The sequence below is a fragment of the Buteo buteo genome, chromosome 20, assembly GCF_964188355.1.
Source record: "Buteo buteo chromosome 20, bButBut1.hap1.1, whole genome shotgun sequence".
In the NCBI taxonomy this organism is placed as follows: domain Eukaryota; kingdom Metazoa; phylum Chordata; class Aves; order Accipitriformes; family Accipitridae; genus Buteo; species Buteo buteo.
Genome location: NC_134190.1, coordinates 23,965,263 through 23,992,622, shown reverse-complemented (window position 1 = coordinate 23,992,622; position 27,360 = coordinate 23,965,263). Strand labels below are relative to the sequence as shown.

General features: G+C 44.1%; 1 protein-coding gene across 1 annotated transcript in view; it reads right to left on the bottom strand.

The window, feature by feature from the left end:
* Positions 1 to 27,360, bottom strand: part of MYO10 (myosin X) — a 164,934-nt gene that overhangs the window by 114,587 nt on the left and 22,987 nt on the right. The window contains exon 2 of the mRNA XM_075052455.1: positions 17,798 to 17,896. Within this exon, the coding sequence (XP_074908556.1) occupies positions 17,798 to 17,896 (99 nt within the window). The remainder of the gene's footprint in view (positions 1 to 17,797; positions 17,897 to 27,360) is intronic.

Sequence of the window (27,360 nt, the reverse complement as noted above, 5' to 3'; positions counted from 1 at the left end):
TGGTTCCAGGGATGGGGCATCTACAGCCTCTCTGGGCAACCTGTGCCAGTGCTTCACCACCCTCATTGTAAAACATCTCTTCCTTCTATCTACTCTAAATCTGCCCTCTTTCAGTTTAAAGCCATTACCCCTTGTCCTATCACCACGTGCCCTTGTAAAAAGTCCCTCTCCGGCTTTCCTGCAGGCCCCCTTTAGGTACTGGAAGGCTGCTACAAGGTCTCCCCGGAGCCTTCTCTTCTCCAGGCTGAACAACCCCAACTCTCTCAGCCTGTCCTCATAGGGAGAGGCGTTCCAGCCCTCAGATCATCTTGGTGTCCCTCCTCTGGACCTGCTCCACCAGGTCCATGTCTCTCCCGTACTGAGGACCCCAGAGCTGGACGCAGGACTGCAGGTGGGTCTCACCCGATGGGAGCAGAGGGGCACAATCCCCTCCCTCGACCTGCTGCCCACGCGGCTTGGGGTGCAGCCCAGGAGAGCAGGGTTGGCTTTCTGGGCTGCGAGCCACATTGCCGGGTCATGTCCAGCTTTTCATCCACCAGTACCCCCAAGTCCGTCTCCGCAGGGCTGCTCTCAATCCCTTCATCCCTCAGCCCGTATTGATACTGGGGGTTGCCCCAACCCATGTGCAGGTTGCATAAGAATTGAGAATTCCCACTCCACCATAAGACCACGTCCATCAAACACTGCTTCACGTTCCCAGGCAGAGAAACACACCGCACACTGCCCAGGTACCAGCAGAGGAATCCTGTAGCCTGTTGGTGAGGGGAAGGTTTACCGCTCGACTACCAGGATATACTTCTTGAGAAGACAAGTCAATGAAAGCACATGCCCGGTGTACAACATTTCAATTAGATTAAATCAGATAACAAAGGTGAAAAAGCACTCGTTTTGATCCCCTCCATCTGCTGCAGCTCAGAGCAAGGTAACTCAAGCGCTCTGATATATTGGGTTGCTGACAGCGCATAAGCAAGCGCTGGTCTCCAAAGAAATACACTTCTCGACATCACAGGCTTTTCCCGTTAAGACAGGTCTGCACTAGATCCTGCTGAGGCAGCCCTGTGAATCACGAATAAGAGAGGTTTTCCTACCAGAGGCCCTTGACCTCAGCACGATTACACCGACAGTGCTTTTTTGGTGGATTTTCTTTTGCTCATAGGACTACTGGGGTTACTTGTTTCAGGGTTAGCGGGCTGTCCCCTTAGCCGGGAAGTGCTAGCACATTGTTGTGGTAGCCAGACACTGCCAAAATCTTTTTCCAGGCCCCTTGGGGCACAGTTCAATCCAATCAAAACATACACAAAAGTAAGAAAACTCAAAAACTATTTGCTTGGTGCTGTGGGCTCCAGTGGTCCAAAGGTCTTTCGCTCTACTACAGTGCCAGCAACTGAAGTCAAACCCTTCCCAACAAAATTGTTTTGGCTATTACTGATATCACTTGACCCTTTTCCACATGCATCTGAGACTCAAACCATGCTGGCAGGCTGGGGTCCTTGGACCTGATGGGATTTTCCTACCTAGTTGCAAAGGAGCCGAGAACAGCTTTGCCTCTGCAAAATTCAGCACTTAACTGCAAGCATGTCCTTCTGCTGATACAACCACACCACTGCAGTTAAACTACCCTGCTACATCAGCTGAAGTTACAGTGGTATCCGTGCCCACACAGATATTTTTATTTTGACTTTGCACAAACCACTTCCCAGAAAGTGAAAGATAAAAGTGCTGGGAAGAAAAGGGGCAGGGAGGGGGGGGAGTTTTAAATTAAAATAAAACACTAATGTCAGAATTTGTATCACTGTAGCTAAAACATTCACAGTCACAGTTTGGCTTACAGCTTTCTTCAGACATGTCTCCGGTGTCTAGCAGTTTTCTATAAAACATCCCTCCAAAGGAGGTACTTGCATCTGGCATTTCCAAAACATTTCCAAACAATGGTGCCAAAATGTGAGTTAGGATGCAAAGCCTCATCAACTCGGTGATCTGAAAGATGTTTTGAATCATTTGAGAGACATCTCTCTGGAGCACAGCGTGATATGCAGACGCTTCAAACACGACACTGACCACAGGGAATGGAGATTTCATAGTTCAAGCTATCGAGGCACGCACACAGCAACCTGCCACGGAGGAAAGGTGCGGGACAGACTCCCGAAATGCAAGGGATTTTTAAATGTTAGCAAGCCGTTGCCATCTCTCGTTCAAGATTACGAAAGGTAACACTGCTTCGACCAGTTCAAACAAGTTCAATCCCCACAACTGCTGCTGGATCGCAGGGTAAAGCAGTGCGTTCAGATCACCAACCAGCAGGTATTTATTTCATCTCCAGTGGGAAGAGGCTGTCAGGAGTGCAGATCCTGGCTCCTCCAGCAGCCACACTCAACAAGCTGTGCTCACACCAGGTACACGACTTTCATCCTGGCTGGATGCTCGACCTCGCCAAACCCGGGCCAGATCCAGCCCGCAGGGAAAGGCAACGGGAATCTCCAGCTAAACCCGACACAGACACACACGTGGAAACACAGCATGGGTACTGCCCAGGGAACTGCTGCACGTACGGCTGCTAAACTTAGCAGGAGGTGAAAAGTTCCACTTGTAATGGGGTGTATTCATTAGTATTTGCTATTAAGAAAAATTCTTACGCTCCCATGAGTATAGTCTTGTTTCTGACTATGTGCAAGAAGAAAAGCTGCAATACTTCTCAAGCAGAACGTAAGAACAAAGAGCACAGTCTGGGGATGATTTGGGTATCTTTTTTTTTTTTGACCCACAGACCTATTTCCAAACACAAAGCAAGAAGTGAATGATAGGCCTTTTAATACTAAATTTCTAGCCCCAGAAACTAAGTTTTCCATGAGCTCAGAGACCAAAACTCAGACACTTACCACTTCCCTGTAGTTCAAAACACTTGTAACGGATTCAAGAAAGTTCAAACTCCATTTGTACTCCAACAGTAAGAGCTGGCTTTTCTTCCAAGCCTCTTCACAAACCTGTTGTTCAATAATGAGCTTTCAAAACTATGTCTAACAGTAAAATTCATTGCTCCCTTTATACTCATCTCATTATCCTGGCCTCTTGCTGTGCTTGCTCCTTTTAACAGATGGAGCAAGTATTAGCTTGATTTCCTACCACACATCAAGTTTTCAGCTGAGCTTAGCAATATACATCTCTAACAACTGATAAGATCTCTATTCATTTACTATTAAACGCATAAGCTAGAGATTTTATTTTTGCCTTGCATCCGACAGATAGTGAAAGCTCACCTCACTTTCCTGACATGCTGTAACTTCTGCACACAGACGTGACTGATAAGAGGAATTCAAATCAAGGCCAAAATTCAGTTATCATAAAAGAAGTGAAATTAATATATCCATTTGTATCCATATGTAGAGGACCAAAAAAAAAAAAAAAAAAACTTCAGAAAGAAATGCCCCAGGAATACTACACTTGATGCATAACAAAATAAATTTTTAATACCTGAAGTTAGCAATAGCACATTTTGATGAGAAAATTAAAGGACATGGCTGTCCAAAATACGGCTTGCTGAGAAAGTAAAAAAAAAAAAAAAAAAATCAATACAAAAATAGCTTTTATTACTAAGCCTCCCAGATTACACTCCTGAGACCCTGCACATTCAGATAGGGACAGCCAGGTGTGAATTCAGGTGAAGCAGCATAAAAGAAAATGGGGAAGGAAGCTGGAAGCGGTGCTGACAGATCATGGAAGTCACACCACTCCAGGTGACTCTGAACTCAGCAGACGTGCCAGGACAATGTTACTAGATGCTTTGCTTTTGGCAAGCCTATGCTAACATAGACATTAAACAATTTTCAATAGGTAGACAGCTGGCTTTTTTTCTCTAACAGAAATCCGGATCAATTCTTAAGTTTCACAACTGGAAATTAGCGGACTATACTCATGACCTCATTTCTGCCTCAGTCACCAGGTACCCTGCAGTGCCCTTGGCTGAAGGCAACAGCCAGAAGCTGCCATCCACCGAAACACTGGCGAAAGTTAAAATCTGGAGCACAAAAAGCCTGGTATTCTCTCTAGAGCTACGGAAACCTTCTCCTGCAAGTCCCCAGGAGCAAGAGCCAGCCCCTCTGACAACACGTATGCCATACAGTGTACAGAGCTAAAGAAAAAAGCCAAGGAGGAATTAATTGCTCCTTACGAGCACCGCGGGAGCCCCAGCCCTCCGCCCCACTACAGCTCACCCTGCCCGACGCAGCGTGGGGAGACGCTGGCCCAAACCTGCCATGGGTTTTCCAATTAATCTGGCACTATGAGTTCCTCACTTCTGCCATTTGCCTTTCTGCACTATTTGGTACGCCGGTGTGACAAATGGATGAGGATCTGCATATGTTACCGCTCCACACTGAACAGAAAGCGGCGGTAGCTGATGCGCACATTTACTTGTATTAAATACGTGGGTCTAAGCATCCAAAGGTTTTCAAAGAGTGAAAAAGAATTACCACAATCATTTTCAGAATTCCTCCCTACTGCAAGGACAAGTCTGAGCCTATCAGTACCAATCAACCTCATTTTAAATAAGCATAACAGCCCCCACAAAATTTGTTTATTGAAATTAACTGTGGGGCTGGGGATAAGTTTGGTTTATTTGCTGCAGTAATTTGCAAAGACAAAGCCGTACGCTCAAACTATTAAACAAAGCGCTGGAGTCAGCAGGACCCGAGGTTCTACTCATCCACCAATTCACCGCCTGACCTTGAAGAAGTCCATCACCTCGTCATAAATCTGTCGGCCCAACTGTGAAACTGGATGAAAGCAGGACTTCCCTGCAAAATGCATGCTGCGTCTAGTTTGGCCTTTTGTTAAATAAATATTAACACCCCCTCAAAACAAAACCAACGAACTAAACAATGTGGGGATTTTTTCTATACACAAAGCACTTTGTACTGTAAAAAATGGAGTACTTTACCAAGTGGGAGGGAAGTAGATGTAAATATTTATACATGTATTGCAAAGAGCTGTTACTCACTCTAGGGACGTGTATGCTGGTAGCTGTATAATTAAAGAACTGCATCAGCATACTGGGGTGCTTTTGCTAGACAGAAGTAACGTGCTGGTCTCTGGAAAGCATGCACTGCGCTAAGAAGGGTGAAGAAGAAAAGAAAACTGACATTAAGGGGACAGTTCCTGCCAGACTGGAAACTAAATTAGCTTCAAACAAAACAAGAGATTCAACAAAGCTACAAGTGCTCAGAGATTTAATTATAGGAGTAGGTGAAACTACTAGGTTATCATCCAGATTTTTTTTTCCCACTTTTCCATCATCTCGCAAACTCTTCCAAAAGGCACGTGTATTTTGGGACTGGTAAGCCAGCCTGGAAGGACAGAGAGTAGCTATTTCTCCTTATGCAATGTATGCTCAATTGCCCCTTATGTCCAAGAGGAAAAGTTCATGCAAAGATTGGGATGAGAAGGGACACCTCAGCCAGTAACTTGGCTGCCCCAGTTGTGTCCTGGTGCAAATGCACGACCTGCTACTTTACATCCCTCCATACCTGAGCTTCTGTGGAGGTTACAGGACACTGTTTTCAGACAGACACTTCTACTACGGTATTTAGATTGGTGACACGTTAAGTCCAAATGCAAATTCAAAATGGATTTTAAATCTGTGCTATGTAAGGGAATGAAGTTGACTGGGTTCCCTTTCACATGGCAAAGTCTGGCTCCGTTAACTCATGGCTACTAACAGCTCAAGACTGCGACTTAAAAGTGATGAAAAAATCTGGAGCCAGGTTCCAAAAACTTCCTTATAAGTTATTTTCATCTCCCATTATAAAAATAAGTCTGTCCATTCAGAAACTTGTCAAGAAAGGAGAAGTGGCTACTGTCTTCCATTGCTATCACTTCAAAGGTGAGCTTGTTTTACAAGCATCAGTGCGGTAATGTTTGCCCCTAGTTTGCCGTTTCTAATCAGCCATTTCTTTCCATTTTCATACACTAATAGAGGAAGCATTGCTTGTAACTGCAACTCCGAACCACATCTGATATACTGCTTAGTATTTACATAATGTCCATACCGAAACTGATAAGTACATCACATTGGGCACAAGTTAAAAGTTATGCAAAAAATGCATGACTCGAGAGCAGCTTCTGCAACTCGGAGTCTTTGTGGTGTCTGAATTTTTGCCTACCTCAAGCTACCTTATCTGCTCTAAGGACATCGGGTACAGGAGACAGTTTGTTCACCTTGTGGAGAGTCAGATTTAAGGATTTCATATCCAAACAGTACTGACTCAAGTAGCGATGTTCAAGGAGTTTTCAAAGTGCGACTGCGGGGCTTATCAATACCACAAGGTGAATACTGCTCTACCTAACTGTGTTTTCCTTAGCCAAGGCCTGGGGTTTTGTTTTAATCTAGCATCAGCGTGACATTGTAACTGAAAAATCAAGCCTTCACTTAGAAAACTTCTGTAGGCTACTGCTGGCCAGGATTTCTTCTACAGAAACAGACATGCATGTGATACAGAGTAAACACATTTTAAGTCCAGTGGTTTGGGGAAGCATTACATGTATACACCTGTGTGAGCACCTACACATACATTTCCCCACCTCGTCATCTACACAGCGTAAGTACACATGACTTAGTACTTTCCAGAAGAGCCGTGTCAACCTATTGGAGGCATTAAGACATCGCAACAGCTCTGCTCGTTTCCGAAAGCATTTGAACAAAGGCATTTGAGAGGTACACCGTGGCCATGCTTGGGATTAACAGATAGCAGCAACTGATTTGGAGTAACTGAATATGCACAGCAGTGTCCGGTCCGATCTGTTAACACCATCATACACCTGGAATACAAGGCAAGCGTTTTAAAAAAATGCCCAGAGAAACACCACAGAAGCAAACCGAGGGTGATGCTTAAGACAACGTGGACCCCCAGCAGCCTTCTGCTTCTCGGCCCCCCCCTTCGCCTTCTGCACAGGCTTTGCTGGATGCAGCCCCTGCCCACAGCAAGGCTTTTGTTCACGTACAAACTCGGTGCAGCAGTCACATTCTCCTTAGAAGTACACGCTCGTGCGCTGGACTTGCCAAGCCTTTGTCACGCTTCTCTTGCTTTCCTGATCATGCAGAAATACTGCTCCCTCTTCCCCCCCACCGAGGACATGTGAAAAACATTAACATATCTCAAATGCCTAGCAGACCTTCAAGTATCCTTGTCAGAACTTTACATTTCCTGGGCAAATCTTGCAGTGACAGAAACCCTGTGTAATTGCACATAAGCCAATAATGATGCACAGATAATGCCAATGAAGTCTGGCCATCAGATTTCAATGTATATTAAACACCTGCCTGAAAGCAGCATTAATAATGGAACAGATTTTATTATTTACTTCTAATTAGAACTCCTTGCTGATGCTAGTGAAAAAATGCACTTTCGAAAGAGAAATAATCAGCAGTAAAAGACATATCATTATTTTCACGATAGGCTTGTGGCACTTCTAGCTACTAAGATTGCTCCCTTCCCAGATCTATTTTCAATAGCTTGCAATTCTGCTACACATGGAAAGCTTCAGACGAAGCACCCGATGGCACGTACACATCTTACTAACAATGCATGTATTTTCAAATTAGCTTATTTTATCACCATAGGCTAAACCAGTATTTTTGCCTTGTTAAGACCTACAATAGTTCTGGTGATTCGATAAGCGAACACTCTACCAGACCGTTCTTTGGAGAAGGCGAGTTTAATTTAAAAAGGGAATGAATTGTTTCCAAGAGGCAAGATTTTATCTTTCCTGTAAAAGCCATCAGTTCGACAAAGTTATAAATCACTGGGAAAAAAAATCCCACAGCGAGCGTTCAAGCAGAGCCTCAGACATTTAGCAGCTAAACACCTCGGGAAAGCCTGCCTGTCCTTGGCGTGCTCTCGCTGCCGCTGAGCGAGACCTCCCCATGCTTTTCTGAGGTTTGCTGGGAGGTGCCCGATGCTGGGACTGGGGCTGCCCCGGTGCCCCAAGCACCCTTTACTTCCACCCTCACGTATACTCGTCCCCGCACCCCTACAACATCCAGAAGTTGCTCGGAGCTGACTGATGCCGCTTCCCCTGGTACAGGTCCCCCTCCTCTCCCACGTGTGCCACAACCACCCAGCCGCAGAGGTGCAGTACGCTGCTTTTCCTACAGTGCGAAAAGAGACCCTGCAGCATTTCCTAACTCTCCAGGGTTTGACTTCACAACACAGTGGGGTTTTTTCCACGTATGTTTTACAACTGTCCTTAGTTAAGTCAGCTTGGATAGATAAATCTCCTTAAATCATCTCTTGGCTCCATCATGTGTATGCTAAACAGGACCTGGCTTGTTTTACAAAATTAAGTATGCTGGATGAGGAAGAGGTACATGACCTGCGCCAACATTTTCTTCCCCCGGTTTAGCAAACATAAAAGCACCACTATGAAAGAGCACTTAAAGCTCCTTCTGCAACTAATATTGAAAGAGTTTACCATCACATTGCAGAAACGCTTTAGGGGAAATCTCACTCCAATAACATTCTCCTGAGAAAGCCTGACGCTTTCAAACAACAAGTCGCTTTGAAATGTTTAAGAACACAAACGTCACGCGGCTCCTGAAGGTGCGACAACACATTTTATCCCACTGGGAAGCTCCTGTGCTCCGTGCTACAAGAACCTGAAGTTCTGCAAGAAGTACCACATCTTCCAAAGGGAGAACATTTTGGACATCAAGCCTTGAAAGCAATCTGGCATCGGAACTCCAGTCTGACTGCACAGATTTAGTTTGTTTAAAGTTAATTTGTGCAGCAAAGGGTACCTGGAGATGGAGAGGATCCCCCTTCATTTCTGCATTTCTCGGGTGCGCAAAGGTAACGTGCATACACCTCGCGATACCTGCTAGCCGGCACGAGGGCTGGGACCACCAGCACACCTAACGCCGTACCCTACGCATCCGTCGGACAGCTACCTTTTTTAAACTACCCACTTGGCTTGAAATAGTAACGTAAAGAGACTTTTCACAGCCCTCGGAGGAGCGGGAGCGGGACGTGGCTCTGCCGAACGGCAGCTCCCGGGAAGCTGGCCCTCACGAAGAGAGGGGGTATCCTCTTCTCACAACTCTCGGTACTTTTTTAAATGGTTGCTCGCACACGCACTAACGTTTTCTCACAAGCCCTCACTCTATGAAATCCTGTCCAGAATTACCCAGTAATTTCTTTTTTTTAATTTATAAAACAAATAATAAAGACTAATAAAATAAATAATCTGTAATAATAAAAAAAATAGGGCACTGTACTACTTGGGTTTTGCTCAACTCTTAATGGGGATAAGTTCACGCACAAGTTGATTGGAGTCCTCCAAGTAAAAACCTCAGTGTCCAACCACCACTTATCTGCACTCTAAGGTACAAAACATCACCAGAGCAAAACTGAGCAGGGCCCTGGTGCAAATTATCCCGGCGTGTAATTGCACTTAACTGAAACCACGCATTCCTAAAAACACCAACAACACTGAAAATCAGACCAGCCCCACATCCAAGGGAATTTAGTAATAAGGGAACAATTGAAGTGACAAGCTTGCTCATCACGAAGCTACAGATTCGTCATCGTCATCTTTTTTTTTGGCACGATGCAGTCCGAATTCCCTCCTGTGTTTTGCGAGCAGCTGAACTGTGTTCCCTTACAAAAGAAATTAATATGGCAGCCTGTGTACATCTGCTTTAATCTTAAAACAAAAGCAGTTTCGCTATCTTTAGTGCAAGCATAATAAAAGCACCAAAAAAGCACAGATGGTTTAGATTTTCTTTGCAGAAAGCAAGAAAGACGACTGACATCTCAACTGTTTACGTAGCCACAACCCATTACGTGGCCACAGCAAACTAAGGGGGGACACAGTGAGTACCTCTTTGTCAGCATCTCAGACACCAACTGCTTTCAGTCAGGTCTTATAAAAAGCAGAAAGCAACTCTCTGCTCACAGATAAATGCTTTTGTTCATACAGATTTAATTTATATTGTTAGTAAAACACTTAACAACGGCCACACTAATGCCAAACAAATTAATTTCAGTAAAGCTAAAGCAAACGCTACCATTATGTTTAGGCAACACAGAACAAAACCCTTGAAAACCCAACATTAAAGGAGTTATTTATGGTCATTGCTCAGCCCTCCTGCCCCCATCAGTTGTGCATTAGAAATCTCCAGGCTGCTCACTTGCAAACTCCCTGACTTCTGATAAAAAGTGGCTACGCATTGGTAGCCAGAAAGTTTGTCTTGCAGGAATAAGACAGTCAACTTGGTCTGGCAGTCAGAGGTGTTTTTTTGGTCTGTTTTTTTTTTTTTTGTCGTTGGTTTTTTGAGGGGAAAGTTGTTGGTTTTTTCTTTTACAATTCAACCTCTCTTTTAAAATATTTCACTCCGGGATTAAAACTTTCCCCTTCCTGGAATTAATCAAACAGATAGTGGTTTTGGCAGAAAGGCAAGTAACAGGAAAAAAGGACAGCACATGTGCAATGTATCCAAGAAGTACTTCATAACCTGCTCTGTATTTTTTATGTAATAAATAAACAGTAGTTCAGGGGAAAACATACGCAAAAGAAGGCTTTTCCCTATCGCCCTTTAACAAATACTCAGAGAATAGTAGTCATGTAAAAATATCGCTCTTGACATAAAGCAGATGAAAAGGCAAGCTGAATTAGTTCCTGAATCAGGGGAAACAAAAAAAGAAGTTTTCTGCTACAGGTACTGCTTCCTTTAGCATTATGAAATGTATTTTTAACATTTCTATGTTATAGCAGTCAATAATTTGGAGAATTTAAGAGACCCAAACTAATGATTTTTCCAATTAGCGAGTACTTAAAAAGCAAAAAAAGACGGCGCATCAGAAAAAACCAAACTTGTTCCATTTATGAGCGCTTCCACTTGAACCAGTGATCAAACACTGCACTTAAAAGTAACGTCTGGGGGTTTGAAGCAGCAGCATTTCCATTAAGGAAAACGTTCGCTGCGAGGCCCTGCGGTCGCATTAAACCCTCAGTAGGCGCGGGGAGGCTTTTGTGCGCTGTGGTTACGCTCCATTAAATGCTTCGCGGGAGGGACAGACCGACGCAGCTCGGTGGGCTCGCGGGACACGGGTGGGCGATGCCCCACAGGCTGGGGTCCCAAGCGGGTCTCCCCAAACTGGGCAGCGCCTGGGACGGGGTGAGGGTGGGAGGCCGATCTCCCGGCGGATGCTCCCGGCGCCCGGCTCCCATCCGGCACCGGCTCTGTTTACAGGCACGTCAACAGATGCTTGCGGCGAGAGTCACTGAACTTTGACATCCCGCATAAAGATGTAAACACTTCATCCTGGGGACTAAAAGGTGCTCCGGCTGACTTCTGGCTCTCCCCAACTCCACCCCATTCCCCGAACCCCAAATTCCCATACTTAAAAACAACAGCAACAGAAGAGACCCAAACCACACAAAAAAAACCAAGAAGCCAACATGCAAATAGCCACAGCACCAACCTCCTTTAAGTGCACTAAAAATAATCGGGAGAATTATTGCAAGTAAGCCAAATATAAATAACTGCAGAATAAAATGAACTTTACAGTGCTTAGACAGACGGAATCCGATTTCCTGGTGTAAAGCCGCTGAATTTGGCATCAACCCTGAGCCCCAAAGGCAGGGGATCTGCTGCCCGAAACGCGCATGAGCTACCCAATGGCCAGAGTCGGTAGTCGCTACTCTTCATAAACACCATTAAATTAAAAAGCATGAAAGTCTTCATAAATAAAGTTTGCAGAAAGAGACGGATTCATTTAACGCTAAGAGCAGCCGAGACCAAAGCCCAGTGCATATATTTGTGTATTTTCTTAAGAGGCTGTATATACAAGGGAGGACACAAAGGGCTTCTTTAAAATGCTCCCTTCTAAGGGTGTATTTCAAGGGTAATAGATGCTGAATTTGGGGAAACGTCCAAAAAAACACTGTTTGGAAATATTGTCCAGTCTTCACATGGAAGAGCTAGAAGCAAGCACGGCGCTTTTCAACGATAACTAAGAAAATCCTTGTCCAGAAGGATTTACTTCTCCGATGCCCGACCCTATGAACCGATGCAGCCAAACACAGCATTTACTGATAAACAGTCCGTCCTACTGACTTCAGTAACTTAAGCCAAGTAACTTCAGTGGTGTTATTCATGCCTTGTGAATATGAACGGAAGACTCTTGTTTAAAAGGGCTCCTCACAGTAGCGAAGGCTAGCACAAGGGAGTCCCAAGCAAGGGTGAGAAAGGACACAAGGCGAAAAAAAGAGTCCTTATGAGAAGTGCTTAACCGTTGCCTGCAGGTTTGGGATTATTTTTTTTCTTTCTTTTAAACCCAAAATGAGGAAAACATGAGATCTCCTGGTATAACCACATGGTAACTTCGACATAATCCTATTGCTAACTCAAATATCAAACAAAAGGAACCCCCCCTCCAAACCAAGCAAAAAACAAACCCCAAAGCTCAAACAAAGCCCAGGTCTAACTTTTCTGAATGAGGTCACAATGAAAAACTCTCCCAGCCTTCAAAATGGAAGGAAAAAGCAGAAAGAAAAAAAAAGAAAAAAAAAAGGTGAAAACCTCCATGGAAAACATACTTGAGCTGTTTTTAACAAGGAACATCTGTAGCCTTCCAATTCTTGAGATGCAGAAATGCCCCTGAAGAGGCACATTAAGTTAAACACACAGGAAAAAATACTTTTGTTGCTGACCAAACCATTTACAGGTGCCTCTGATTTGAAGCTAAGGATACTGAGCAGCACTCTGTTTGCTGACATAACACCATACCGTGAAGGACCTCTTTGTAAAGAAAGTTCACAGAAAGCTGGTTTAACTGACAAAGTCTTTACTGCTGAAATGCAACATCTGTTTTTAAAAAGCCTACATTTTTGGGATATTATCACTCAGCTGCTTCTATTTATAACATATTTGATTTAAAAGTTCCCCTCAGTCAACTAAGCAGGTATGGAATGAAGTATCCTGAAATTTCAGTGTCAGACTCAGGACAGTTTGCAGCAATTCATTCAACTTTTACTTCTCCCTGGATGAGTTCCTTCAGAGCAGATTTCCGTTATGCGCACACATTATGTCTTACAACTATGGAAATTTTCCCTTGCAAGGGAATGGGCATTTTTAAAAATGTGTGCTCTTAGGTGCTGTTCTGAAAGTCCCCAATGCTCGAAGGCTTAAACACAGAGCTACTTACACAAACTACCACAACTACATTAAAAAAAAAGGCGGGGGGGGTGGACACGACACCGACTATACATTTATTGGCATTATTTTTATATATATTTGGATGTTCAAATGGAAGAAAAAGAGTCCTAATCAGGAGACAAGAAAGATGTTCTTGAAATTAATGCCACGCAACTCAAGACAGCTCTTCTCAAAGATTTCACTCCCTGCCAAGCTTTTTCTATTTGCTATCTATGCTTTCGCTGGGGACAGTTTCAAGTATGGCTGTACGAGTCAAGAGCACAATGCAATCCTCTTTCACACAAGGGGAAAAGTTAGTATTTTATCTGCAATGAAGTAAAGGTCACATTATTCAGAAAAGAAAAGGAGAGAAAGTGGAAAGAGGTTTTTTCCTCAACAAAACCACTGATCCTTTACTGAGCATACACAAGTAAGTCATTTTAAACAAAGCATACAGTGACAGCAGGGCTTTTAGCTTTTTATTTAAACACTCGAGTACTTTATAAGCTCGCACAACTTCATTAAAAATTTATAGAATATGACGATGAGGAAATGTCTGCTTTACTGTAAATAAAACCCTTAAGGAAGAAGTCATTTTAACCCTAAAAATAGAGGTAGCAAAAATACCCTCAAACATGAAAAAAAAAAGATGCAGTGACTGTAATGTCATCATATATATATATATCTGTACACACAAGGAAAGATGAGAACTTACTTTTTTTAAGTCTGAGTATTCATAGACTGCACTGACATACTTTATATGTATATTCACAGACATGGTGTTTCCAAACCATCAGGCACAGAGTCCTTCACCAGCTCTGTGCGCACTAATGGAACAAAAACCAAACCAACCAACCCACCCACCAGCCAGCAAATGAGTACAGCATCTTCTCTTCTGGAAAGCATCTGGGACATGCTTATAAAAAATTTACAATACGAATTCTCTGCTCATTGCAGCTTCTCGAGTCATCGCAGACCCTTCGTTTTGAAGGCCAGCCTGCAGAAGGCTTTTGAGAGGCTCTCCAGAGCCAGCTGCAACCCAACGCCATGAACGTGTGCCGAGAGGCCTGTTAACACCTTTCATCTCCCACTCCTTTACTGTGGGCCAGGGTGGCGAAACATGGCCCTGATGTACTCTTCCCCGCCTCTATTTCATGAGGATTTCATCTACCCCCGTACAGTGCCACGCTTTTCTTTTTTTCATAAAGAGTTAAAGACTGTTTCATAGCTATTTGGCCAGGGAAACCCAAATCTATAACCCTAAATTCCCTTTTTTTAGTATACCATATCATATGTATCAGATAGTCCACACAGCCTATCAAATCAGCTAGTTTTACAACCAACTCACACAGAAGGTGACAACAGCAGAAGGCAGTACCACAATCCTCTTCAACGATAATTAACTAACAGACTGCTTAATTGAAACATGCAGGCAACACAAGAATACTTGAGGAGCAACTATATCACCATGTGATTATCAAGAAGGGATTCAATACCCAATGCACAACTTGTTCAAATATGGAAAGGTCATGGCATATTCTCGCAAGAGTATTGGCATTGGGTATGATACCCTACAACCAACATTCCTTCAGCGTACAAGCGTATGCCACTGCAGGTTTCTGTCGCAAATTTATTTCCACCATTTAGAATAGATCAGAAAGAAGAAATTAAGAAGTAATGTACTGTGCTATGATATTTCCATTATTCCGCAAACTGACGTTGGCAAAGACTTGAAGCCCAAACTCATGAAAGTAAAACCGAGCACAACTCCGGCAAACACACCTTCCTAGTCCCACCGCCCCATCAATCACGTCCCGAGAAGTCATGCAACATGCTTAGCGGAAAGGCGAGAAGTGCAAAGTCTAGTAGATGCTACTAAATCAGAGAAGATGAATAACAATGCTGTGCTTTGATAAGGTCCCAAAACTTTCATCAGTTTGTCATTAGACTTGGAACACGAGCTGCAGCTGTCAAAAGGGTCTGGGAATCAATATGCCGGCCACGCTTCAAAAATCAGCATCATCCCATATTTCTGCAACCTCACCCCCTGCTTCCCCTGCCTTGTTTTTCAAAGTGACATACAGCATTGCAGGGATCGCCAAGCTGTCAGAGGTAATTGTCGGGCATTATCTCAGTTTGATTTCACCCGCTCGCAACCTTCTGCAGCCCGTGGGTAACCAAACAGCAAGGGCAGGACGGTCTAAAAGCACATCAGGAAAAGCAACAGAAGAAAAAGCATTAATTGGCCAATGTCAACTGGCACAGTCCTTTCACACGCAAAGTGGACTCCTGAAAACATAAGCCTTGAAAAGGATTAAAATTGTCAAATGCAGTGAATCACTAGTAAGCCTTCAGCTGAGCAGCAGCCAGCTCAGACCCGCCGAGGGGATGAACGCCACGTCACGGGTCCGAAGGTTGCTCCCTTCATCCTTCCCGTTTCGCACCACCTGCTTTTAAAACACAAGCAGGCCAAACCAAAGAAAGTTGGGGGTTTTTCCCCCTGTGATGTTTATAGCACCAAGGTTTTCTAATGAAATGTAATCAGTCAGATGACATCACGGTAATGGCTGGAGGCTTCTTCCGAATTACCTGAAGTTTCAGCTTGCACTATGTACACGACGGAAAGGCAGCAACATCACACGTAACACACGCACACAAGACCATTAGTAAGCACCTTTTCCGCTGGTGGATGCCAACGTTAGCTCTGCCATCCTCTCCTAGGGCACCAAAACAAAGCTGTCTGTTTTACGACAGCACCTGTGGTTCCCGTAAGTATAAAGGTGTTGAAGCTCAAAACACTTCTAAAAGCCAAGTTCTTTACAGCTACGTGTCCAATTACAAAATCCTGTGAAAATTACAGATCACCCCTCCTAGAGAGGGGACAGCCTCAGCCTCTCCCCTTCGCTGGACCTCAAATTTCAATAGGACAGGTCAAAATATGCAACCTCCCAAATATGAGCAATGCTAAACGCATAATTTAATGTGCAACCCACAGAAAACACACCAGGACATAGGTGGCCTTGCTGTTTCTCTGTGAGGAGGCTTTGCATCTAGTGATAGTTGCTCTCAGTCTAGTTTTGTGGATGTCTTCCCCCATACCACGTGCGTCTGGGTCACCAATCCAATATATCGAGTAACTTGGTGCAGGTACAAAGGATCACAGACTGGTTTGGGCTGGAAGGGACCTTTAAAGTTCATCTGGTCCAACCCCCCTGCAACGAGCAGGGACATCTTCAACTAGATCAGGTTGCTCAGAGCCCCGTCCAGCCTGACCTGGAATGGTTCCAGGGATGGGGCATCTACCACCTCTGGGCAACCTGTGCCAGTGCTTCACCACCCTCATCGTAAAAAATGTCTTCCTTCTATCTAGTCTGAATCTATCCTCTTTCAGTTTAAAACCATTACCCCCTGTCCTGTCACAACAGGCCCTGCCAAAAAGTCTGTCCCCATTTTTCTTACAGGGCCCCTTTAAGTACTGGAAGGCTGCTATAATTTCCACCATGCTTACCCAGAAAGACATTAAGTGAAGACAGCAAGAACAGGCAGCATGTTTTCCAGTCTACCATGCTTTTCTCAGCCTCGTTCACCACCTGAAGCTACCTTCGCCTGGTGCAAATAACTAAGAAAAGAAGCAAAACTGAGGGAACAAATATCCTCCAAAAGTCAAAGGGAGTGTCCTCCAGAGGCTGATGACTGTCTCAGCGTAACTGTTTATATCCAACTCAACCTAAAACTGAAATTTCTTCGGGGAAGCTGCAGGAAGCTAGGTCTGGATAAACCGTGGCCTAATGGAGAGTAGCATAAATAGATAAATAAAAAGTAAGTGCATGAGAAAGCAGAGCACTTCCAAGTTGTCAGCAACTGGCAGGGCTAGTTTTGCCACCAACTGGGGGTTAAAAAGGAAAATTTAAAAAAAAAAAAAAAGGGGGGGGGCGGGGAACAAGCTCCATGCCAGCTTCTTTCACCAGCTGGCAGCCAGACACGCACTGCCTGAGACGGCAGAGGTAACCCAAGGAGATGCTGGGACCCATCTCCATCCCTGCAGGCAGGCAGGAGCCAAGAACACTTGACAGTCAGGAAGCAGTTAAATCAAAACAAACAAACAACCTTCCCCCACCCAAAAAAAAAAAAACCAAACCCAAACCCCAAACAAAATCCAAACCAAAAAAGCAACCAGAGGGGAGTAACGGTCCCCTTCCTTCACAATCCTCTTGCGATGGAGGCCGGTGGAGCTGCCCCGGTTTTACCGTGGGAGGTTTGCCTTGCTGCCTCCCATTGAATCGGTGCCACAATCCATGTGCCAGCTCCCCTTTTCTGTTCTTGTAAGGGAATACAACCATGGAGAGGCCACCTTCCTCCAGTCAACCACATAACCTCCCACCTATGTGGAATAAGGCTCTCACGCCTGGCAGCATTGCTTCAGCTTCATCAGGCACCATCAATAGCAACTGACCGGACAGGCAATGGAAAGAGCTATTAAAAACCAAAGTTGCGCATTCAGGTCATACAAAATGAGTGTTCTATTCACAAACCTTGGGCTTTTAGGAGAACAGCTTCTTTTCCACAGAGTGGCAAAAAAGAGAAAACATAGAGGAGTGATGCCCATACCTGACCATAGTCTGTCCTGAATACGATGACTCCTTCCGCACAGGAATGAACAGTACTGGGATAATGCTGATTATTTTCTCGCAGCCAGACCCGAGACCCCTACAATAAACAAAACAGAGTTATAGATAGCATAACTGAAAACTGAAAAAAGAATTTCACTCAGTATTTTTCTGTGGAAATACTTCTCAAGTAAAAGGAGAGAAAGCAAGAGCAAAGTCCAAGTAAGCAAGTGAAAGAAGTGAAATAATCGCTCAGCAAGTATTTGTTGGTTTCTGCCGGAACATTATACACAGGAGAACTACACTGAAGTGCTTTTTTTTTTTTTCTTTTTTTTAAGTAGAAGGTCCTAAATGCCACAGCAAGAGCAGCTGGAGCCAATTCTCTGAGTCATGTGCCTCATGTTAGCACACGTAAAATTACAAAGCGGTGTTTGAATTTACACACAGTTTAAAAGATCATCCTCAAAGCTGGCTGGCTCCCTACCTATTTATTTTCCACCTCTGTTAGGCACTCACAGCACTTCCCCCCTATCATCTTTCACCTTTTTTCTAAATCCCTTTGCCCTTTATACAGTCCTCCTCTCTTGGCTGCACAACAATGCAGAGGATTTAAAAAAAAAACAACCAAAACCAACCTACTAGCAAGCAAGGTTACAAAGAAATGACATTTTCTTTTTAGAGGTGAGGAGAAAACGGAGACTTTCAGCAAGACACCTAAGTCAATCTAGTAAGACAGGGTAGGTGCAGACTATTTGAATTTTCACCTGGCTGGTAGATCCAGCATCAAGCCAACAGAAATAAATATCCAGCACTGAGACCAAGGGAGGCGGACGTGGGAGGAGGAACCACAGCTGATGCGGCAGCTGCAGCAAAAGCCATCCCATTAACGATGCCCACTCCAGTTGCTCCAGCGTAGGAGAAGGTTTCAGCTGGCATAAAAACACCGAGCAGCAGCACCCCACGGTCTGACCTCCAACCCAAACTATACTCCCCTTCTCTACTAACGGACAGCAGGCTCCGTATCAGAAAGACAGTATTTTAGTGGTATTTAAAGAATAGATTTTTTTTTTTTTTTCCCACCAGAAAAGTCAAATTCTCTCCTAAAGAAAAAGTAAAGGGGTGGTAGGAAAGGGCTGGGATATAACTTGATAATCATAAGGTTGTGACTTCGGGTGTACGATCACTGAAAAAAACAATTCAAATAATTAATTCTGCATGCTAGCATCCAAAGGTTGTCCTTGCCTGAATTCCTACACACAGAAACTAGACTTACAGACTTGTTAAAGTTGGTGGGTTGCAGGGTCCTCATTAACAATCACGACAAACACAGAATTTTCTCTCTGTTACATGTTTAAGGCGAGCGGCCCGCAAGTCTGCCATGGACTTCAGCCACGTTATGAGTTGCATACACTTTAGATACTGTTGAATAAACATTCTTGTTTCTATGATGGGAGAACAGCAGCACTGAGACACAAAATAATGTTCACGGAGAACGTAAAAACGCTTGCTGCTTGGTCTCTCTGGATGCTAAGAGCTCAGCTGCACATAGAGGACCATGTAAGAGCATCCCTCACGATTTTTTTTCCCCCCTCTATCTTTTGACAAACCGCTTTCCATTTTAAATGCCGCAAACGCCTGCGGAGCTGTTTGCCCTTTTACCTCCGAAATGTCGAGCCAGATGGTTTCCAGGTTTACAGCAAGTCCGAGGCAGTTCAAACGCAGGGTATGTCGACTCAAACGCGCGGGGCGAGGGCAGAGGGGAGGGAGAGTGCTAGTACCTGCGGCGGGCAGGGGGGAGCAGAGGACTGGGAAACAGCGGGGAGAGGACTCCCCAGAAGTGGTAAAAGCGATAGAGAGGATTTGAGCATTTAATTCAAAACACAGTGACAGCAGTGGGAAGACTTCCATCCGCTCCCCTGGCTCTGCCGCTGACTCCGGCCATCAGAAAACCCAGGGCGTTGCTCTTTTTTTAAATCTTCTCTATCGGCACGAGCAGCCCCGCGCCGACCAGTCCGAGGGCACCTCTCACCCCGCCGTTTCCAAAGGGAGGAAGGCTGATGTGAGGACATTGCTCTCGGACTTCTTCTGGTACCTCCCTGCCGGATCCAGCGCACAGAAGCGTCCTGGGTCCCTCAGGTACAGGCGCAGGAGCGATGGCAACTTTGACGGCGACACCCTCGGTATTAAGGAATATCTACCGCAACCGCCGGGTCGGGAGACAAAGGTGAGCTGAGTCTTTTCGCTCGGATTCCTGAATGTCCTCAGCCACCGCACTTCACCTGTGCATCATCGCGGAAGGGCTGAGGTTGTCAGGGACCTCGGGAGGTCATCTGGTCCCACGTTCCTGCTCAAGTGGGGTCCCTAGACCAGACTGTGTCTACACAGCTTTTGAGTATCCCCAAGGATGGAGACTGCACAACCTCCCTGGGCAACCCGTGCCAGTGCTCGGTCACCCTCACAGTGAAAAAGGGGTTCCTGATGTTCAGAGGGAACCTCCTGTGGTTAAGTTTGTGCCCGTTGCCTCTTGTCCTGCCCAGTGAGAACCACTGAAAAGAGCCTGGCTCCCTCCTCTTTGCACCCTCCCTTCAGGTATTTACATACATGAATAAAATTCCCCTTAAGCCTTCTCTTTTCCAGGCTGAACAGTCCCAGCTCTCTCAGCCTCTCCTCACAGGAGAGATTCTCCAGTCCCTTCATTGTCTTCATGGTCCTTTGCTGGACCCTACCCAGTATGTCCAAGTCCCTCTTGTACTGGGGAGCCCAGAACTGGACCCAGCACTCCACTCAAGGATCACCTCCCTCAACCCACTGGCAATGCTTTGCCTAATGCATCCAACAGAAATACCTACAGAAACCTGATGAGATGGAATACTCCTGAGCTAACATAGGGCACCAGAAGAAAGAATCATCAGCACATGACACAACCTCATTCAATCTGACAATTGCTGTTTCATGTTTGAATATTTTGTTATTATTAGTGGGATCATTCTGGCACAAAATGGAAGGAATACAAGGTTGTTCAGCTCACAGAAAATTTGTACTTCACTGGGCTTTTCTGCCTCGACCTAATAACCCCGCAGGAGCAAGGCACAGCAAAATCTCCCCCCACCCCAGTAAATAAGCCTAGTTTTGTTCACAAATCATAACAGATTTAATGACGGTGGCTACTGACACTGCTGATGGCCCCCACTCCCCACCACCCAGAGAAATGATTTCACCAGCTTGTTGCTGGGCATGAAGTGTCTGTACCGGTCAGTGTCCACCTCCTCCTCGATGAATTCAATCCATCTAAATGCACACATAAACAGCAAAAAAACCTATTTGTCAAAATGCAGTCAAGTTCTCCAGGTTCTTCAGGACAGCCAAACCCCTGTTATTCCACTGATTTATTATTTGCCAAAATCTCCAAGCTCAAGTAACATGAAGCTTATGCTTTCAAGGGCAACGAAAAGCTTATAACACTAAGCTGCAACAAAATTTGCCAAACCCTCAGCATTCAGAATAGCCTCTCACAAGGAGAATGTTTTCCATCTTGAAATTAAATAATTAATTCTGCAATTTTTTTTTTTTTTTTCTGGCTATGAAGGGGAAAAAAAGGAGGTCTGCACAGAAGCATTCACTTGGTTGGGGTAGTCCTAAAATAAACTTTTTAAAGCACAAAAGGGTTTGATTTAAACAAATGTACATTGTTAGGGGTCAATAGCTGCTATTCAGGGGAGGCCGGAACAATGCAGTTCACAAAGCCCGAGGCATCTGAAATGCAAATACAATGTGTTCCCTGGCAAGGTAGCTCAACAGTACGCTATCTGTCCATGGGCTGGGTGCACTGCAAAGCCTTCCCATCTGGGGGAAGGAAAAAAACAAAAAAGTCTTGGCAAAAGATACCTCACAAGCTTTGCAAGTTCCAGCCACCTCTGGTGCCCAGCTAGCTCCGCAACTGGGCTGCACTCCCTCCGCGACGCATAAACTATGAGTAAGTGACAGTTTTAAGAACAAAATCTTCACTAGCAGTTAATTTAGGGACAAGACTTGTGATACAAGACCCGCCAGAGGAAGGACTCCGCTCAACGCACATAGCGGCACATTGCTCGGAACTAGTTTTTGGGGGAGAAACCTGGTAACTTGGGTTATTCCAGAGCTCCCTGACATGCCGCCCTTCTGCGGTAAGGGGGCAAAGCAAGCCACGGGGCGCTTACTAAAACCCAATGGTTTTTATTTCCATGAAGCTAGGTTGTAAAAATACCCGGAATAGCGTTTGCAGAAGAAGGGCCATATGCCATCACTTCCATGGCAAATAAATTTCTCCCGACTGCCAAAGGGAAAGGAAATGGGTTTGCAAATCTCACAGCTGTAAGACCACCTGGAGAAGTCCCTCATCCTTCTGCCTCGCGGATTTTGCTGCTGAAAATGCAAACACTACCTCTTAACCTTCCTCTGTATTCTGTTGTTGGACATGATAAAAATCCATACTTTTTTTACTTTCTATTGGACATATATGCTGGAAATCACAAAATTAACCAAGAACTTCATCTCAACTAAGTAAAACGGTGAAGCATTTGTTGCAGAACTGTAATTAACAAGCTAGATTTTGCATGCATACAGGTTGTGTCCCGAATAAAATAACTGTGCACATTAATTACATTTCTGTATGTATATTGTATATATCTCTATATATGAAAATGCAGATATTGTATAATAAATGTGTTCTCATCCAAATGAAAATGCTACCTATTTGCATGTTATAATGTAAAATCCAGTTGACTCATCAATGCAGTTGATTCAAAGCAGTTAAAACTGCTTTAAATTAAGGGCAATGAACACAGGTTATGCCGCATCTGCATTGAAAAAGCATTTCGCTATTAGGGCTTGGCAAAGCAAAAGGAACAATAGTCAGTACGTATTTAGAGAACCTTTTGTTTATGCACCTCAGTAGCTTGGCTCCAAATGCAAAGTTTGAGAGACAGGAAGAGATGTTATTAACTAGGTCAAGCTGGACATAGCTTTTTAATGCAAAAGATAACCAAAACCACATTCCTCCTCTTTACTAATTCACACACTGATGACAAACAAGGAAGGCCACAGCAAGAAAGAAGCTATCCATTAAAAAATACAGCTTTGCTAATTTCATAATAACGAGCAGTTTTGCTTCTGAAAACTCACTATTCGTTGTTAGCTTAGGACTACTGAAAACACTTGAGTTTAGGTACCCAAAAACCTTCATACGCCAAGTGCGTGCCTGGCCAGACTCCTCAGTGACAAACTCTTGAAGTCCACTGGAAGCTGGATATCCTTCACCGACTTTGACCCAAAAATGAAGTGTTCGGCCTCTTAAGCAGAAGAGCAGACCTGTTCTTCCACACCTAAGTCCAGGGGAACAAACAAGTAGTAACGGCCATCCGTCTGACTTACTACTCTGTAATTCAGAGTACTGATGTAGAACCCCTCCTTTGCAGTGCCCGGCCTCCCCGGTGCAGCTCTCCCATGCTCCAGGCTTCCACAACAGCCCGATGTCAGCAGTGGCCGCATAAAAAAACTACTACAAAAAGTCTACATACACTCCCACCACACAACATACAAAAGGGAAATAAACGAATACTCCAGAAATCACCAAAATAGTGGCACTAACGGCCCCGTTTCTCTCCAGCCAAGCTGCCTCCCCTCTGCAAGAGTCAGAAACGGGCAGGTTTTGTCCAAGGATGGTGGGGTGGGAAGGGATGGACAGAGTTACGGAGAAGGACTAGTTGAACCCCAAGTCTCTGTAGATAGTGAGAGAAAGCACAGCTCTGGAAAGTATTTGAGCATGTAATCTGAATTTCAGTACCGTAAACTCAACTTCATGAACTGACTATGCACTTAAATCTAGGCACATACTTAATCCAGCTGAAGGGGGAAAAATTAATTTTGAAAATGCTTAAGGCATTAATCACAATTTCTTCAGAGAGCACAGGAGTAAATGACAAACACCTTTCTCTGAACAAATTTAGTTCTGCCTCCTGAACGATACTGCTTTGCTTTACTGTTTCAAAGTAGAACAAAGCCATGAAGATGTTTCCATGGGATATAAGGTCAGTTTAGGGGGGTTAGTTTCCTGCAGAAAAAAAATTCCTTGAAAACGAGATGTTTCTGTTGTCTGTCCATCCCCCACACCAGATCAAAGCACCAGCTCTCCTGAGGTCTGTGCAACAGCTGCTGATTAACCTTGAACAGGCTCCAGCTCCTTCTGTTTCAGTAATTGGAGATAGCACAGCACCGACAATGGCATACCACTTTAAAAACAAGAAACTGGATTAAAACATGTATTTTTACTGTTACTGACTTGAGAAGGAACCAGAATAAATTTGTACCTTCCCCAGCCCTTTGAACGCACCACCGGTTCTTACAAGTACACAGCTTCATACTAATCGGGCCTTTTTTTTTTAATTAAAAAAAAAAATTTATCTTCCAGTTATGCCCAATACAAACAGCACACAGAGATTACCCTCTCTATATGCAGGTGGACAAGCACACTCCTCTCCATCTTCTGCTGCTGAGTGTGAAGACACATCACTAACAGACCAGGACGTGACACCACCTCCACCACTCTCTCTCCAACACCTTGGCTTGGGAGGGGTGGAATTTTTATCTGTTAAAACTCAGTAAGGAAGACAAGTAATTCAAAAAGACAACACGTGGGTGAGGAGAAGGAAGAGGAGGCAGTTACTGATGGCAGCAAGGACATGTAAGGAACATGGGGGGAAAAGAGCTTGGGGCCACTGTAGACATTTCCATCACCATCTGTACTGGGGCAGGGGGTAGCAGCAGCCAGGTAAGTGATAGATCTCCTGGTACATTCATGATCATCTTAAAGTAGCATGTAATTCTCTCCCGTTATTGGAATTCCTAAAGATGAATATACAATATCCTCACAAAACTCTCAAAACTTACCCTAAGAACCAAACAAGCCCTAACTCTGCCTTCACAGATTTCAGTAGGAGTTGCAGTGCTGTCTTTGATGACAGCACAGTTTTGCCAAGCACTCATATTTTTCCAAAAAACACATTTTTTACTAATTACTCATGACTACAAATGTAAAAAAAAATAAAACCAAAAAACCCCAAACACAAAACCACAAAAAAACTAAGACTTAGTTTCCTTAAAACCAACTGAATTTAACCAATCTGTATACATGCACACACCCCAATTCTTCATGCATGGCGTTGAGATTTTTTAACCTCAACAGGTATTTTAAGAGAGACAGAACCAAGGGAGGACAGTGCACATAAAAGCAGCAGGGGAAGAAAGACTCTCCCCTGAAAACTGTTCACCAAAGCCTACAGCAATACAGCAGGAGTAGTTATCCCAGCACGACTGCCCAAACAAGCCAATTTAAATCACCACTAGCTCCTGTTAACATAATCTTTTCCATATTTTCTAATAAGTTGTTACGCTGCCGTGCAGCTCTATCACTGACTTGGGGACAAGAGGACAGCCTGCCAAAACGCCTGTGGCTCATCCACCGTGCTCTGTTGTGCTTGGCAGTCCCCAGTCCAAAAGCTACCAGCTTGGCAGCTTTTTGCTTATGCTACATGACAAGCTTATAAACTCACATCGATGTGGAGAAGGATTTCTAAATGCACGCTGGTGAAGCCATGCTAGCACCCTCTTCTCATACCCTCCTTCAGCTACCCTCCTGGGACTGGTGTCTCAGACCAATGAGGCAAAGCAATAGTAGAAATATCATTATTCACTACCCTCTTTATTGGGGCTCAGCCACAGAGTTTTGCTCTTCTTAAGAAACTTTGCCCTTAAAACCTCCCAGGTACCAAATTAATCATCTGCCACAAGTTGCTAAGGGTCTCAAAACCACTCTTCACAAGAGTTGCAAAACACCCTAGAGTTTTCTTCCACCTTCCTCTCCTGGCTGAGCAGAAGGCAGAGCAGAGGCCAGGGGAGCTGACTGACAAACACCAGCCACGCGGTACGGGAGAGACCGACCGCTCTGAAACGAGGTTTAGTGCGAGACTCAACTTGAAAGATGTTTCTCACTCACTGCCTGCAAAGCGCATGGAGAGTCTTGTTTGCAAAATGGGGATTCCTGCTTGCAAAGATACATGTTCATTTCAAAACGTTTTGTTTAGGAGCAACATCTTAAGTTTGAATACTTTAAAGCTGATGAAGTGAAAAAAAAACCAAAATGTTCCTTTGACACATGGGTCCTGAAAAGAGCCATTTCACTTATCTTCACAAGACATGGATCCGTTAGGCTCATCAGTCAAGGAACTGTTCAGTTCCTAACATTGTTCTACATGTACCTGGACAATGACTTTTTAGAAGAAAATCTAATACGGAACAACTACATAATACTAGTTTTTCCACAGATCCTAGTTGTGCTACACAAGCACGGACATGCCTTGTCTAGAGGGACATTATACTGGTTCAGCCTGATTTGAATTTGCAAAGCAGATTAAATTTCTAATCAAGATACATTTTCTACCATTGACCACTCTTTCCAGCCATCTGATTTTATTCTGGTAGTATTTATCAAAGCCTTCTTGCGTCAAGAAGCATCATTGGTAAAGTGCCAGTGTTGCACCAGAAAGCACGCAGGAGGAATTGAATTTAGCAAGGCAAGGACTATTCCTCTTTTCTAGGAAGCTCAGCGTTGTCTTCCCCCTGTTCCCCATGCCAAACAAGCAGGCAATTCCAGGAAAACTTACCTTTAGTCAAGTGGGATTCTTGCATGAAAAAGATAATCCATATTAAGCAGCAGACTGTGCAAGGTGACAAGCATACTTAAAAATTATTCCCAAAAGTAATACCACAGCTTTCACTTTGCAGGTTACTGCCATCAAAGTACAAAAGGTTCCACTTTAGTTCTTACTTCCATATTGTCAATTTTCATGATCCTTTACAGGTCTGACAACATTAGAGGAATTTTTTTTGTTTTGTTTATGTCTCCCTGCAACTCAAAAGTATCAGTTTACACATGAATCATTTTCCTGGATTAGAGTTGGGATGGGCAAGAAGGGAAAATATTTCCAGCCTTAATTGCTGCAGAAAAAAGCTATAAGATCAGAGCCTTAAGACAAAAACAAACCCACCCACCCAGCCCACATTCTTTGTAAGTGGTTGGTTGGTTTGTTTGTTTGTTTTTTCCCCTCTTCGTCCAAGCTCCAAATTTTCTTGAAATTAAAACTCAGGATTTTGGAGAGACACAGGTCACACTTTGGTGCCTTAAGAACTAGCAAGACCAAGGCTGAGAAAGTAAGTGTGAAAAGGAGGGGGAAAAGATAATAATGGACGAGTCAGCCCAGATTTCTTTCATTCATTTATTTCCCTAATAGAAACATTGATCATTGAAAATAGGAGAATTTTAAATATCAGGTCGTAACTTCTTTTCCTAAGTTGTATTGATCCCCTCACATTGAGTTTACAATAGATGATTCAGCAGGCTTCATTTGTCTTTGCAGCTTTGCTTTCACAGTACGGTCAATACATACCTCTATTTCACCACAGGAACACAAATATTTAAAGCATGTAATTGCACTGAATTATTTCTTTACATTGCTAGTTCATGTTTTAAGG